The sequence below is a fragment of the Physella acuta genome, unplaced genomic scaffold (genome assembly GCF_028476545.2).
Source record: "Physella acuta isolate Inbredline_101_S28 unplaced genomic scaffold, ASM2847654v3 ptg000800l, whole genome shotgun sequence".
Lineage (NCBI taxonomy): Eukaryota > Metazoa > Mollusca > Gastropoda > Physidae > Physella > Physella acuta.
Genome location: NW_026732318.1, coordinates 36,634 through 51,816, shown reverse-complemented (window position 1 = coordinate 51,816; position 15,183 = coordinate 36,634). Strand labels below are relative to the sequence as shown.

The 15,183-nt window shown below is 32.9% G+C and overlaps 2 protein-coding genes across 5 annotated transcripts in view; both read right to left on the bottom strand.

The window, feature by feature from the left end:
• Positions 1 to 10,846, bottom strand: part of LOC131951119 (uncharacterized) — a 158,436-nt gene extending 147,590 nt beyond the window's left edge. Inside the window, exons 1-3 of one of the 4 annotated variants that reach the window (XM_059313408.1) lie at positions 10,728 to 10,836; positions 9,741 to 9,875; positions 9,043 to 9,202 (exon numbers count right to left, since the gene is read on the bottom strand). In XM_059313408.1, the coding sequence (XP_059169391.1) occupies positions 9,081 to 9,202; positions 9,741 to 9,875; positions 10,728 to 10,767 (297 nt within the window). In that variant the 5' untranslated portion in view covers positions 10,768 to 10,836 and the 3' untranslated portion in view covers positions 9,043 to 9,080. Of the gene's footprint in view, positions 1 to 9,042; positions 9,203 to 9,740; positions 9,876 to 10,727 lie in introns of those variants that run through there. The other 3 variants (XM_059313407.1, XM_059313409.1, XM_059313405.1) reach the window with 3 other exon arrangements.
• Positions 10,847 to 12,245: 1,399 nt separating this feature from the next.
• LOC131951116 (uncharacterized) overlaps positions 12,246 to 15,183 on the bottom strand; it is a 39,504-nt gene continuing 36,566 nt past the window's right edge. The window contains exons 71-73 of the mRNA XM_059313402.1: positions 14,785 to 14,890; positions 12,978 to 13,108; positions 12,246 to 12,808 (exon numbers count right to left, since the gene is read on the bottom strand). Of these exons, the coding sequence (XP_059169385.1) occupies positions 12,801 to 12,808; positions 12,978 to 13,108; positions 14,785 to 14,890 (245 nt within the window). The 3' untranslated portion in view covers positions 12,246 to 12,800. The remainder of the gene's footprint in view (positions 12,809 to 12,977; positions 13,109 to 14,784; positions 14,891 to 15,183) is intronic.

The window sequence follows — 15,183 nt, the reverse complement described above, 5'->3', positions numbered from 1 at the left end:
GTACTTCAACATACACGGAGTATAGGGGACATATTTTAATAAGCAAAAATAATAAATGCAGATTTATCAAAATTTCAGAGTTCTATGCGTAATCGAGTCGGAAAAACTGGGCTTTGCCATTCTGTCCGTATGTCTGTGTGTCTGTATGTGTGTCTGTAAACACGATAACTTGAGTACCGTTACAGCTAGGTTGATGACATTTCATATACAAGTATTATATAAAATCTGTAGTTGTGTATCAACAATTCAGCGATTTCCGGTAAACGGAAGTGAAACTTAATCTACTTTTGATTTTTCAAAAGCCTATAACTTGATTTCTATTTCAGATAGATAAACGAAATTTCACATATAAGTAAAAAATCTAATTCTGTGCCTTCTTTTAAATTTTGAGTAATTTCCGTTGAACGGAAGTAGTAATTTACGCTATTTCCGATTTCTCAAAAAACGCATGTGAATTTATAAAGTAGTAATAATATTCCGCACTATTATACACATATTGTTTGGCCTTCGCTTGGTGCGAACTTTTTTTTCCTCGAGATTCTATTATATTTTAAAAGTTAAGTAATTAAAAATGGAATAAAAATCAGGTCTATATCCCGAGTTGTCATCCCCGTAGTGTTATATAAGAATATTCAAGAAAGTTTAGGGGAGATCACTCCCGGTTTATTTATAATTCTTTTATTTTATTTTTATTTATAATTTTTATTTTATTTTATTTTATCATTTTTTTATGCCAAAAAGTCACAAAAATTAGTTTCATAGGCACAATATCATATGCAAATATTTTAAACAAATACACTGCTTCATTCTCTTTAGTTAATTAGCCAGATGTGAAAACAGATAAATGTCACTCTTACTATCGAGTGATGGTTCAAACTAATTACTGTTTTAATTACAATTTTTTTAAAAAGACACAATCTGATCGAGTTAAATGAGCTAAATGGAATTACCATAAGTAGCTGCTGAGCCATTAGTGCACCAGTTTAGTTGATGAGAGGCCGGGAAAAAACACGTGTTCATCTAACTTCATGCAACGATTCATCCTTTGTTTGATTGTATGTTTGTTTGTTTGTTTGTTTGTTTGTTTGTTTGTTTGTCTGTCTGTCTGTTTGTCTGTCTGTTTGTCTGTCTGTCTGTCTGCCTGTTTGTTTGTTTGTTTGTTGTTTTGTTTGTTTATTTTTTTGTTTGTTTGTTTGTTGTTTTGTTTGTTTGTTTGTTTGTTTGTTTGTTTGTTTGTTTGTTTGTTTGTTTGTTTGTTTGTTTGTTTGTTTGTTTGTTTGTTTGTTTGTTTGTTTGTTTGTTTGTTTGTTTGTTTGTTTGTTTGTTTGTTTGTTTGTTTGTTTGTTTGTTTGTTTGTTTGTTTGTTTGTTTGTTTGTTTGTTTGTTTGTTTGTTTGTTTGTTTGTTTGTTTGTTTGTTTGTTTGTTTGTTTGTTTGTTTGTTTGTTAAAAAAATTAAATCACTAGATAGATTGCTATATTCAATAACAGAAGGGAAGACAAATAACCTGATGCGATTACCCTAACAGTATGGTGAGCTGCATCAACATCACTGTGTTCAAAGAACAAAACCATTTTCACACAAAAACAAAAACACAATATTGAATATATACTGCTTACTTTGTGTGACTTCTGCTGTTGCCTTTCAGACGCCAGTTCAGAAAGGCGCGCATTCACCATAATTCAGCGAGCCTTGTGTTCTAGTATTTTAGATCTCCATGCCGCGGAAGGAAGTTTTCTCTTCGTTTTGCCGTGTGCTAGACTAGCATTGTAAAAATTGGCATTGCAAATCATGCAGTTAGGACGCTGACTACCATCAAGTTCCGTTCTACCAGTGGCGTAGCTACCGTAAAGCTAGAGTAAGCACTTAGGGGCTCTTTTCCTTCTTTAAAAAAGTTGAACTTTTTACATTAAAATTTTAATATTTATTTTATATAAACAATTTTAAAAAGAAAATTGAAATCAAGTATTTTTCTACTGTAGAAATGATTTAAAATTTTAAAAAGGCCCCAAGTCCTTTCTTAGTGTACAGGCAGAGGCATTCAGTGTGAGGGAAGGCTGGCGTCGAACATGGTCCTCTCGTATTAAAAACACCACAGACGCTGAAAGTGGGGGAGGGCTGGTGTCGAACAGGGCGTACGCCGAAATTATTACACCACAGACGCTGAATGTGGGGGAGGGGCGGCGTCAAACAGGGTTCACTGTCCGTCCACCCCATATTAATAACATCACAGTCGCTGAGTGTGGGGTGAGGGGTGTCTTGGATAAGGGACCAACCCGTATTAATAAGACCACAGGCACTGCCACAGTTCTGGCAAGCCATTCAGAGAATCAACCTATAAATAAATTTCAACTTTGACTTTTGTGTGAGATACGACACCCAACACCCGTTCATTCACACGTATCGCTAAAAACCTGAGTGAGAAACTCCCTACCCTCCCCCCATACAGAAACCTGCATCTCTCTTCTGTCTCCCTAAAATGCACGACTAGGTCGCAGAAATGCGGACGGGTACGCCAGTTCCGTATAAAAATTCATTAACATTCCAGGGAGATTGAGAAGAAGATTTTGTTGTCTATGATGGGATTTTAAAATCTGATTCTTTGTATATTATGATCATGTTATAAAACAAATTGTATTTGGTTCATTAACTTGGCCAGATAAAGAAGCTCATTAAACATTTTGCAAACTTAAAAGCTTGAAAAAGAAATCAAATCTATATAAATCATGATACAATTTTTTAAAATTGTGTTTAGTTAGTGGTCACAAGATCGGGTCCACCTGAGCGTTTACTGATTGTGTAACTCACCTCCTCCCTAGTTAGTAGCAGTGTTTCTTCCACGCATCACTTCAAGTGTTTCTTCCAGACTTTTTTCTCTGGGGGGGGGGGCACTTGAAATGTTCGGGGGGCGGTAGACTTTCTTCGGGGGGAGGGGGGCGGACACTGTTAAAAGTATATATTTTCTATATAAATTATATAAATTTTAATTCGTTAGGGGCGGTAGAATTTTTTCGGGGGGGGGGGGGGGGGCTTAGCCCCCCCGCCCCCCCCCCCCCCCCCCCCCCCGAAGAGATGCCTGGAAGAAACTCTGATCACTTCGGGAGAGAGTCTATCGCCCCCCCCCCCCACCAACGAGATGGAATTTATATAGAAAATATATACTTAAAACATTTACTTTTAACTTTTAACAATGCCCCCCCCCCCCCGGAAAAAAAGTCTGGAAGAAACACTGAAACACACAATCGATTTCTCCGCTGCACATGTTTAACTTACTTGTAGCCTAACGGCTGACGAAGGGGCCCATTCATAATTTTTCATAGGGGCCCGAAAATCCTAGCTACGCCACTGCGTTCTACATGTGAAATCATATTGTACATATTCGTCCGACCACTTTTTTTTTCTTTTTTTTTTTGCTCGACATCCTATGAAAGGATTAACATTTCAAGAAATATATCACACCACGTACCATCTCGACAGTCAGTAGTGCCTACTCAGTCATAATATAAAACATACAGTGTAAGTTCGTCAAAACACATGCCATATATACACAATCAACGCGCCCTATAGGCAACGAAAATAAGTGACCCTTTAATAAAGTACTAGACTAGGAACTGATAAGCAAATAAACGTATAAGTTACCAGGATTCTGATTGACAATTTTTTCATATAATAACATGGCTATCCCCGATATCATTTTCATTTTTCTACTGTGTAGAAATAATCGTGAAAAGGTTATGTAGGTTTATTCAGTGTCTTTCATACTAATAATTAGAAACATTTGGGCGGTAATCTTATATTAACATGGAATCAATTAAATTATAGGTAACCTAATTGTCACGTACGTAAAATAACTAAAATAACCCAGTTATTATAAAAAAAAACAAAAGCCATAAATTTTTGAGCTTTTGGTTTTTGTAATAACTGGGTTATGATAAACATCAATTTGGCTTTCTACTCTGAAATTACTACCTAGTTTCATCTGCATTCTATAATTACTTTTCCTTTCCTGTCATTTAAGTATGAGTCATAATATAAACAGCACATTTTTTCCATCCACTTAAATGCAAATGTATCAAGTTTCTAACACGCCATTTAAAGACATTGTTCTTGTTAGGCTTTTATTCTAACCTTGATGAAGACAATACTAGTTATAAGCTCACCACTTTTTATTGCACTGACTTTTTTTTAACAGATCGTTCAGTGTTCAGTTATTTGTACACAACCTAAGAAAAAACAAGTATAAAAATAATTTACAATTTCCTAAAATTTCCCCATAAACAATTAATTGTAAAAAGAAAAAAAAATGTAATCTATTCTAGATCTAATTAAATATTTTTCTTTAAACAACAATCAGTTTTGTTTCTGCTCGATTAAAAAACATGAAGGTTTTGAGTTCAGATCTCGGTTCGGACCTTTGACTGTAATATGCCCATTAGCTCACCCATCTCCGATTGGAACCTTATGTTTGGGATTTTTTTTTATATGATCTGTATGTCTATAGAAGACCCCTACTAATTTTTTTTAATAAAACAAATCATGTTTAAATAATTGTTCACATAACTTTTCAGTTCAGCTTATAGTTAGCAAAACAAAAAATGGAGAACATGAACAATACAATAGCAGTAACAAAGTCAAGGCGGGATGGTTCTGATGAGGTCTTCTTGTACATCGACGTTATATTTAACTGTTTTATTATCCCATGTTTGTGTTTGTTTGGTGTACTAGGGAATAGCCTTACCATTGTCATTCTCGTTTACATTGGATACAATGATACAACCAACGTTATTTTAACAGGCTTGGCAGCTGCAGATCTTTTATTTTCACTAACACAGTTTTGGTATCAATTAGTTGATATAAGCCGCAGATTGGATATGATTGTATTTTACTATGTGAACTCATATTTCTTTTCGTACTTTTTCGGATGGAATCAGTATGCTGTGTGTATGAGTGTACAAATGGCTACTGTAATAGCTGTAGAGAGGATGATAGCTGTGGTGTTTCCTTTTGCCGCCTCGAGATTACTTACAACGTTTCGTATTAAGTGTATAGTAGTCGGTGTTTACATTTTCTCAGGGCTAATGTATGTGCCCAGATCTTTTATGTATACCGTGGTCTGGGTGTTCGTACGAAAATTTAACAGAACGATTCCAATACTGGACTATGGAGACTTCCTAAAGTATCGTCTTTACGAGTACAACATATACAACACTGGGATCGTCGGGACATTTTCAATCATTATCCCTACTGGTGTGATACTGATCTCCACAGTATCGATACTTGTTAAACTTAAAGCTTCAGCCAAGAGTATCAAGAACATTTCTACACAACCAAAACGAATAAAGGACGTCAAGAACATAAAAATAACACTGACAATATGTTTGTGTGTCATTGTATTAGTCTTGATCCCAACCAACTTCACAACCTTTTATGTTCAATTCAATAACAATAACGTACTTTCTTACAACGTTTTAACTGTTATAGATATTGTAGTAAAATGTATCTATCAACTTAATGCATCCATAAATTTTTTTATATATGTTACATTCAGTCCAAAATTTCGTAAATCTTATAACAAAATATTTTGTTGTAAGTAATGTTTTCATTTGTTATTTTTTTAAACGTAAAAATACTATTTCTCTAAATTAATATATTATGTACTCTGTTGTTGTAAGCGGCGCTTTTGCCATTAATTGTGCCTTGACAATCAGGGCTCTGACCTAGGTGCTTTGTCGTGGTCGCAGATTTGAGCACAGATGGTTTTTACACAGGGTATTAGATCACAGGGAATTTGTCTTTACATGGTAAGAATTAACTTCACATGGGTTAAAAAGATGCGTAACTATACTTTAAGGTGCGGCATTATGATTATTTATCATGTATAAATACAGGTAATCTAGACCACTCATCTTAATCGTTGCAGCAGTCCATAAAATAAAAACTTGGTTCAAATATTGTGTAGCTATTGTCATGTAAATAAAGGCCTAATATGCATGCTTTAAACATTTCGAGAAAAGTAATCGGTGTTTACGTTTTTTTCAGCGCTAATTTATGTGCTCAGATCTTTTATGTGAACCGTCGTCTGGGTGTTTGCCGGAAAATTTAAAAGAACGGTTCCATTTCTGTACTACGGAGAATTCGGTATCGTCGGGATATCTGCAGTCGTTATCCCCACTAATATGATACTGATCTCTACAGTATCGATGCCAGTTAAATTTCAAGAGCATGCAGAACGTGTCTACACAAACAAAACGATTAAAGGACGTCAAGAACATACAAATAACGCTGATAATATGTCTGTGTGTCATTGCATTATTCCAAACAACTTCACCACATATTATATTCAGTTCGATAACGATATCGTACTTTCTTAAAACTGTTATAGATATTGTAATAAAATGTATCTATCAACTTAATGCATAAACTTTGTTATTTATGTAACAATGTTGAAAAACAGTTTAGAAATATTTTATCAATTCAATTTTTTTTAAATCTGCCCTCAGCATCTCCTTTAAGTCAACCGGAATGGTGAGGGAGAGTAAAACAATTCAAGTCAGAAAAATTATTTTCCATGATAATATATATATATATATATATATATATATATATATATATATATATATATATATATATATATATATATATATATATATATATATATATATATATACATATATATATATATAACAAGCCTTTTGATAGGGGGGTGACACTATGAAGTCACGCACCGTGGGACACCCGACCTCGGTACGCCACTGAATCTACCTATCAATACAGAATATGGCATAGATATCAGCAAACTGATTTGGTATTTTAAATGATTTTAACATTAAAAATGCTGATAAATGATCTCATCGGCCTCAACTTTTCGGGTGCCATGCGTTAAAGTAACTAAAACTATTGGTAGTTTATTGCCACCACCTCCCCTCCTGTGTGGTAACACCATGTCCCTAATGATGTATATAACTTTAATAAGCTTTCAGACTAATTGCAAACAATTAGACTTCAGTAATACAATTAGTTGTGTTGTCCCCCACCTTGGATAGTGTCACCAGATGAGGTCCTCACCTTAGCCCCCTTCTTGTGACACATACACATAAAGTAATAACGTGAATGAATGCTTTTTGCAACAACAAAATAAATTAAATATTAATGCAAATGTTTGAAATTGAAGAACTGTTGACATAAAAAAGGGTAAGTTTGAATTTTTTTTTAAATGTTGCAAACACGATTTTAAATATTTATATCTGCAACATTTATAATCTTTATTAATATAAATGCAGCTGATGGGAAAATAACCCAACAAGACAGGACACACATTTTTAAAAAATCATACCTTACTATTACTGAACACGCGTTAAAGAAATAGAGGAAGATCATATCTGACTTTGGAAAAAAAAACAGATTCAATCAAATAAAACCAAATCAAATAATTTATTTTACTGCTTTTTAAATTGTCCAAATGCTAAATTTAATCTAATATTTTAAAAGGAAAAGTGGGATTACTAAAATGGAATATTGAATAATTATTTCATATAAATAGATGAAATTGCTTGCAATAATGATATTATGGACGAATGATACATTTAAATTGATCATCATACACATAAAGTAATAACGTGAATAAATGTTTTTTGCAACATCACAATAAATACAAAATTAATGCACATATTTGGAATTGAAAAACTGTGACATTAAAAATAAACCGGGAGTGTTCTCCCCTAAACTTTCTCGAATATTCTTATATAACACTACGGGGGATGGCAACTCGGTATGTAGACAAATGTTTTTAATCCATTTCTGATTACTTAAACTTTTTAAAAATAGAATAGGATCTCGTAGAAAAAAAGCATACTAAGTGAACGTGAAGTTTTTTGTGTGTTTTTGTTTGTATTTGCGTTTGTGTTTGCTTGTTGCTCTCATATTGCGTTTGTGTTTGCATTTGTATTTGTGTTTTTGTTTGCATTTGCGTTTTGAAATGTTTTTCTCGATTTTTATTTTGCTATCTCCCCTACGAGTCGAAACTGTTTATTAATTTTAATGATTAATGAAAGATCCAATTAAATTAAAAAAATAGATACACTTCTATTGTCATCGAAGTAGAACGTATCTGGAAAATTTGAAAGAAATCGCTGTATTAAAGGTGGGTTAAAACTAAGTTACAAGATTTGCCACAAACCAACACACAAACTACAAACAAATAAACAAACACACAGACGTTGCGAACTAATTCATTCGTTTAAACGAAAATCATTCACCTTTAAAAAAAAAATAGACCAGTAAGTGATAAACTAATAAACTTATATTACCAGGATTCTTATTAACAATTTTTGCATGTATTAACAGGGTTATCCACAAGATTATTTTCATTTGCCTATTGTGTTGAAATAATCATGAAACGATAGTTTACATTATATTTACAGTAATTTTGTTTTGTCACGTACGTAAAATATAACATCGGAGTTGCCTCCCCTACAAGTGTTTCTGTATCCACCTAACATTGAGTTTTTTTCACCTAGATAGGTTGCTGTACCTAGCTAACATTGAGTTTTCTGACCTAGATAGGTTGCTGTACCTAGCTAACATTGAGTTTACTTCCCTAGATAGGTTGCTGTACCTAGCTAACATTGAGTTTTCTGACCTAGATAGGTTGCTGTACCTAGCTAACATTGAGTATTCTCCCCTAGATAGGTTGCTGTACCTAGCTAATATTGAGTTTTCTCCCCTAGATAGGTTGCTGTACCTAGCTAACATTGAGTTTTCTGACCTAGATAGGACCCTGTACCTAGCTAACATTTAGTTTTCTCCCCTAGAAAGGACGCTGTACCTAGATAACATTGAGTTTTCTCCCCTAGTTTAGTTGCTGTGACTAGTTATCATCGGAGTTACCTCTCTTAAACTTGTTGCTGTACCCACCTATTTTTTTGTTTTCTTCCCTGAATTGGCTGCTGTTATTTGTATTAAACTGGTTTGATTAATTTTTTATATTCCAAAGAAGTGACATCTTATAGAGAAATAATTTGATAAGAAATGTAACTCCATCAGATGTATTAGAGGCAAACTTTATTTGTTGCTTAAAGTTTTTTAAACAGTCAGAGGTGATTCGTTACAAGCACACGATGGACACCCCTCAGGTGTCAGCTTGTTTCCGTACAGACAAAAACTGTTACACATAGCCATGATACAACCGGCTCGTTTGACGGTGGCTGCAAGGAAATAAAAACAGTTTTTAGGCTGTAATACATATATATATATATATATATATATATATATATATATATATATATATATATATATATATATATATATATATATATATAAGCTGTAATATATTAAACAAAAAAAATATAAAATTAAAATTAAGCTAGAGTATTGTTTTATTGTTGGAGAAAAATCTGTGCAAGACCCTATTGGCAAAGAAATACAAATCGTAAATGACGATGGACACACTATGCGTAAACAACTAGTAACATCATTAGACATGCAACTGATTGGAATCCTCAAGGAAAAGGAAAAGTAGATAGAGCAAAACAAGCATGGAAAAGGTCAGTTGTCATTGAAGTAGAGGCAGATGAAATGTTGTGGACCCAGCTTTGAGGAATAACCCAAGGTTGAGTACAATGGAGAGGTGTGGCTGCGTTCCCTATGCTCAACACGGGGTCCAAATGAATGTTGATAATGATTGATTTACTTGCAGAATCAGATTGTAATTTATCGAAAACGACAAACACAGTTTTAACTAACTTGTGATAGGCTGGCAGGTGTGTCCACATCCGTTAGACTTGCAGACAGTTCCAGGGGGACAACCGGCACCACACATCTCCACGCAAATTCCAAAAATTTGTCTCCTCTTGTCCTGGTTAACCACAGCTGAAGAAACTGTACAAACAAAAAACAAGTTGAAAAAAATATTATTTTTTATAAAAATACAAATAGACTCCACATTCGTTGCGAACATGGTTTTAATAATTATGTATCGTCCGTTTTTTATTTTGTTTATTTGTGTGGCCTACTCGTAGCTCTCATATAAATATAAGAATAATGTGTATGTTTTATTTGATACATCTTTATTTGATAAATTAGGTTATAGTAAACTCGAAGCGATATTTTATTTAATTTTAGCTGCGAAATTAGTTTAAAAAATGAAAAATCTGCACCTTTTCTTCAAGATTAGATCAAATAACAGCTATTTGTCTCTAGAAATTAGAGTATTAATTGGATTTTTGAACATATAATAGCGAATGTTTATACGCAATCCATCAAATCAATCACATCTTTAAACATCCCTACATCTACGGCTGTTAACCCAAATCTACAGCTGTAAATATCCACATATACGGCCGTAAACATCCCCCACATCTACATGTGTAAACATCACCCACATCTACATCTGTAAACATCACCCATATATAGGGCTGTAAACCCACATCTGCAGCTGTTAACGTATATCTACAACAGTAAACGCCACCCAAATCTACGGCTGTAAACGCATATCAACAGCCGTTAACCCAAATCTACAGCTGTAAACATTATCCACATCTACGGCTGTAAACATCCCCCACATCTACGGCTGTAAACATCACATACATCTACAGATGTAAACGTGTGTGATGTTATCACCCAAATATACTGATGTACACTCAAAGCTAAAGCTATCAACATCACCCAAATCTAGAGCTGTAAACCCACAGCTACAGCTGTGAACATAACAAACTACTACCATTGACTTACCAAAAGTGACAGCAAGCAGACATACAATAAGAACCTTCATGGTGAAATTAGTTACGGCCAAGTCGTCTTTTAGTAAATGAATGATTAAAGCAAGAAATGTAACATAACCCGTCAATTTATAAACTTTGCTTGGTGATTTTAGTGGTTCTGTCTTTTTAAACATTGCTACATCCGAACATATATTACTTGACAATAACTGAAATAATTGCGTTGACAATCATTTTTGTTTGCATTGATGTTATGGTAAATTTGCATATGGGGCCTACTTTAAAACTATACGTAACATACTAGCTTTTACTGAACACGAAAATTATAGGCAAATAATAGATTCAGATTTCAACAGATCTTAATAACTTAGTAATGAAGAAAAAATAGCAACTTAAATTCAAAGCGCATTGTAAAAGTATCAATACTTATAGGCCCTAAATTTATTTGCCATCCATTTAAATAAAATTATAATTTCAAAATGTCTGCACAATTAGACTTTAGAACCCCTCTTAACTTTCAATCGAAATGTCACGACATTCTTTTTTAACTGCGAAAGATAAGGATGTAGACCTAGTTTAGAGAAAAAGACAACATATTTTTTCTGTTATCAATAAACTTTTCCTTTTAAATGCTACAGATAGTACTTCTATTTTTATTAACTGCGTATATTTTTTTTTTGCTGCCTGTATTTTACGTTGACAGTACATTGTTTAAAAAAACATGACATTGTATTTAATCCGACGTGTTAAATTAACACGTTATTTTCACATTTTCTTAAATAAGAATATGGGGTTTTCCATAAACGAAGTCATGCTTTTTTAACAACGATTTTTATCTCCCCCTACATAGTCTTGAAAAATCGTTACAAACACCCCCACCCCCGCCTTAAAATAACTTCACAACTATGCCTACCTCCCCTAATCAGAATTGCTTTTATTTGTTAGTTAAATATTAATTATTTTCAATGTTTTCTGAGTTTGGTCAACATTTACTATATCAAACGATTCCCATAACAATTTTCAGAAAACAATCGTTTTAAAAAATATAAAAAAGGCTTAAGCTACGTGACATAGCTGTCTAATCCCCCCCCCCCCCCCCCGAATGTACCTAGTCAAGAAAATCCGAAACTCGTTCCCGTTCTCTCTTTGATTGTGACGTCTTTCAAGGACGATCCCTTACGTTATCTCAAAAGATAAAAGACATAAAAGTTCACTAAATTACCAATAAAGATAATGTCTGCTTTTTAAACTAATTTTTGCAGACATCTACATAGGTTCACTGTCCTCACTATTCGCCTATGGCGAGTCACAAATTAAATGCATGTCATCTAGCCTGAATTCACCCAAGATGCTTAGATTATTCTAAAATAATTTAGCCGTTAAATAACAAGTAATATTTAAAAATTAGCACAGTCTACAACGCACATTAAATACAAGCCTCGTAAAAGTATTTAAAACTGTAATGAAAATTAACAAACAAGAAGTAAAAATAAAACGAATTTTTTTTTTTTTATTTTATTAATAAAAATGTTAAAATGTATAGAAAAGTAAAAAAGGATATAAGCACACAGTATGTGTTTGGTGTTTTATACAAAAAGATAATAATCACAGTTTCAAACTAAAAACACAGTATGACAAGATATATGTTAAAACTAAAGTTCAATAGCAAAATAATTATAGAGAAACGCTTGACACATAATATAGTACTGGTATGACCATACAAACAAAATATTTTCTATGTCATTCACTGTTTAGAAATAGAAATCTCATTGTATTGAAGTTAGCTCAATTTTTTATGAAGAAGAGACAAAAAAACCTGATAAGTTAACTTATGTTGTGAATTTTTTTGTAGAAAACATTCATTGTATAAGAAATAGCTATTAATTATAAACATAAGGGCGAAATAATTTACATTTGTAATATGCATAAAACAAACACAGCAACATAATATTTAGATGTAAATATATAGTTCATTATGTAGACTAAAATGTGGTTAAATGTGTTTCAGGTTTCAGTTTTTTGTCATGTTTTGAAATGCTGAATCTTTAACAACATCAGGAATTGATCAACACATTGCATCTCAATTTCAATAGGCTGAAAAAAAATTGTATACATGGTAAGTAATAGACATAAATAACAAAATAATATCCAGGTTCAGACAAAATAGTTTTCTTTTTCTAATATATTAAATTAAAATGTTAAACAATTTATGTATTGAGAGTTGAAAACCTGTCTATTATAAGCATATATGAATGATGCTAACCTTGGTATTTCCTGGACTTGAGTTTGTGTCTTACAACCAGAGTTGTAATAATTGCAATAACTATCAGACCACCCACTCCAACACCAACACCTATTCCAATTTGCTTGTCTCTTGTCTCTTTGTCAATGTATCTGTGACAGAAAATTTTAAGAGAATAATGTGGGTTTCTTACATTAAATAGACACCCTCTGCTGTTCATGTGAGTAACTAAGCAATAGATTAGTATTTTTTTTAAATTCAAGAATAACATTCATTAGACTAGTATAAAGTTAGCATTTGTTTCATAATATAAGTATATTAAATTAAATGAAAAATGATAACTTGTATATTTTCTTGAGAAATAGAAACACTTTGAGAATCTTTTAAATACTACTGAAAAAAGATGTTTAAGAAAATGTAGCCATTGTCTTGCTCAAATTAATATGATGTAGTTACTCTGGATAACTTGGAATTTCGAAGCAAACAACAACATTTTAAACCTCAGTAAATGCCATAAATAAATTAACATATTAAGTCTTAGACGTTACCGTCCCCAGTCATTTTTTACTTACCCACTAGACTTTAAACCCAAATATTCTTAATATTAAACACATAATATTAAATATAAAAAAACAGATTTAGTCCCCTTGCTATTTGATTTTCATTATATCATAAATTTGTTTATATATATTAGAAATATTAGAAATAGGTAAATTATTCCTTAAGTTATTTGTTATTTGAAGCATTTTAGCTGCAAAATATTTGGCCACTTGTTAGATTTTTTTTTTATTATAATAAACTAGCCAACCCGTGGCGTATCATATGCCGCTATTAAGTTGTTTTATTTTCTACTTTTCAGTCATGCATAATTTGTGAATTCGACAGTACCAACGCCGCCACTAAAAATATTTGCTTTAAAACACTATCAGTAGCTCGTTAAGGATGATAACCCCCCCTCCTTTCCCCAACCCCTACCCCACATCCCCCATGTAAGCAAACTCCTCTTAGTTACCTCCCCTAAGTTTAAAATCGTTTCAAACTACATTATCTGCCCCTAATAACCGTCACCATTTAACCCGGCTCTACAATTGTAAACTTTTAGCTTGAACCACAGCTCACTAGACCATGTAGAGTGGGGGTGGTAGGGAGCTCGCTTACAGCTTGGTGTTTTCTATCATCTCCAAGAAGAGAATTATATATATAGATTAATAATTTTCCTTACTACCTGAGTTTAATGTTATGATTTTAATCTTTATAGTTTACTAAATTGTAGAGGAAGGAAGTTCAATTTTGTTGGAAGTTAGGGGTCGTCCATAAATGACGTCACACTCGTAAGGGGGGAGGGTCCGTAATTTTGTGACAGTGTGTGATGAGGGGGAGGGGGTACAGATGGTGCAATGTCACACTTTTGCATTATAAAAAACCAATGTTAGAAAACTGTTTTAATAAATTGTAATAGGAATTGATTAAAATACTCTATTTTGATGGAGTTCAGACAAGATTTTGGAAAAATATCAATGTTTAAAAAAAAATTCAACTTTTTTTTTAGTTTTGATGGGGGTTGTAGACTGAGGTGTGACGTCATTTTAGGGGGGGGTCTGGCTTTTTGTGACGATGTGTGGCGGAGGGGAGGGGGGAGGTAAAAATTGTCAAAAAAGTGTGACATCATTTATGGATGATCCCTTATGGTGAGTGAACATTGTGGTATATTGAAATGATATAAATGTTCTCCAATACAAATGAACTCTACTATCTGCTCTTCCCTAACTGTTCAGCCTCAAAAAGGCAAATAATGTTATAATTGTGTTCACTTTTATAATTCACTTACTGCTTACAAACTGCCACACCATCACTGGCAGTAACACATATCTCATCATCACTGCAGGGGTCAACCTTTGACCTTGCTTCACACTGGCTAACTTCATTTGTAATCACTTTGTAAAATAAAAGATATGAAATTTTAGAACATTATTTTAGGATCATATAATTGTTTTAAAATTTTTAAGATTCATTATATAAATTAGGTGTAGAGATATATAAGTATTAACTAAACAATCATTAACTACAAATAATTATGTAATGTAAAAATTATTTTAGTTAAATCTGAAGCTAAAGTTATTTTATAATCTCAAGATTTTTAATGGAGAATCATAACATGTTAACAATTTATGTATTTCCTAAAGTGTAATTAGATTACTACTTAAAACACAGACTTTTAAATGAGATA